The 878-nt window shown below is 60.6% G+C and overlaps 1 protein-coding gene across 1 annotated transcript in view; it reads right to left on the bottom strand.

Annotated features, from left to right (window-relative positions):
* Window positions 1-878, bottom strand: part of EOMES (eomesodermin) — a 6,338-nt gene that overhangs the window by 4,535 nt on the left and 925 nt on the right. Inside the window, exon 2 of the mRNA XM_008586738.1 lies at window positions 667-875. Within this exon, the coding sequence (XP_008584960.1) occupies window positions 667-875 (209 nt within the window). The remainder of the gene's footprint in view (window positions 1-666; window positions 876-878) is intronic.

Genomic DNA, 878 nt, shown 5'->3' with positions numbered 1-878 from the left:
CCTACTCATATATAAACTTTAGGCTAAAAATCCTCTTTGAGTACCCCTCTTCCAGTACCCATCCCTCACTTTCCCCAGAAGTAACCACTGTCTGCAGTTGGATGTGTGTCGGAACTTTCTCTCACTCCGAACCCGAGCCAACTCTGGCTGCAGGGTCTGCCTAACCACCTACCCGGACGAACCGTCCGAGGCCGGCGCTCTAGACCTCACGCCCATCTCCCGGAGGCGCCCCGTGGAGACCCTGGCGCCTGAAACTGCGGGAGCCCATCCCCTGCGCTCAGGTGGCCAGCCCTTGCCTTTCCCCGTCCGCCGCTCCTTGCCTGCCTGCAGGCATGCACCAGCATACCTCCGAGCGGGCAGATCTAGTGACTCTAGCTTTGTGGACAATGCCGAATTCCCATTTCCGCCTCCTCCTTGTCAGTCTAGGTGAGGAAGACTGGAGAGGAGGGGAGGGTGCAGCCGTAAATTCAGCACCCTGCACAAGCCGCGGTGAGCGGACGGGAGGGTCACTACACTGAAGACGCGGGGTCTCCATTTATTGTGCTAGTTAAGACATTCCCAGCAGAGAGAGGAGCGAGTGCGCAAATTTCTCTCACCCTGCCTTTCCCCAGGACCACACATTCACCCTTTATCCCGCAGCCCGGGGCCCCTCCACGCTGCGCTCACCTGCCCTGTTTCGTAATGATCATCTCAGTTTGGTGACGGTGGAATTTGAGCCACAGAGGCCGATTGCACAGGTAGACGTGGGCGCGGAAGCCGGCACCGGGAACCCCCAGGCCCCCCAATCCTCCGCAAGATCCGGCCGCTGCCGCCCCAGGGTACGGTCCGTAGAGCGGAGCCCCCTGGCTGTACTGATAGGTGCCTGGGCCGCTGCTCCC

The sequence above is a fragment of the Galeopterus variegatus genome, unplaced genomic scaffold (assembly GCF_000696425.1).
Source record: "Galeopterus variegatus unplaced genomic scaffold, G_variegatus-3.0.2 Scaffold4097, whole genome shotgun sequence".
NCBI classification, from domain to species: domain Eukaryota; kingdom Metazoa; phylum Chordata; class Mammalia; order Dermoptera; family Cynocephalidae; genus Galeopterus; species Galeopterus variegatus.
This window is presented reverse-complemented; position numbering and strand designations above follow the sequence as displayed.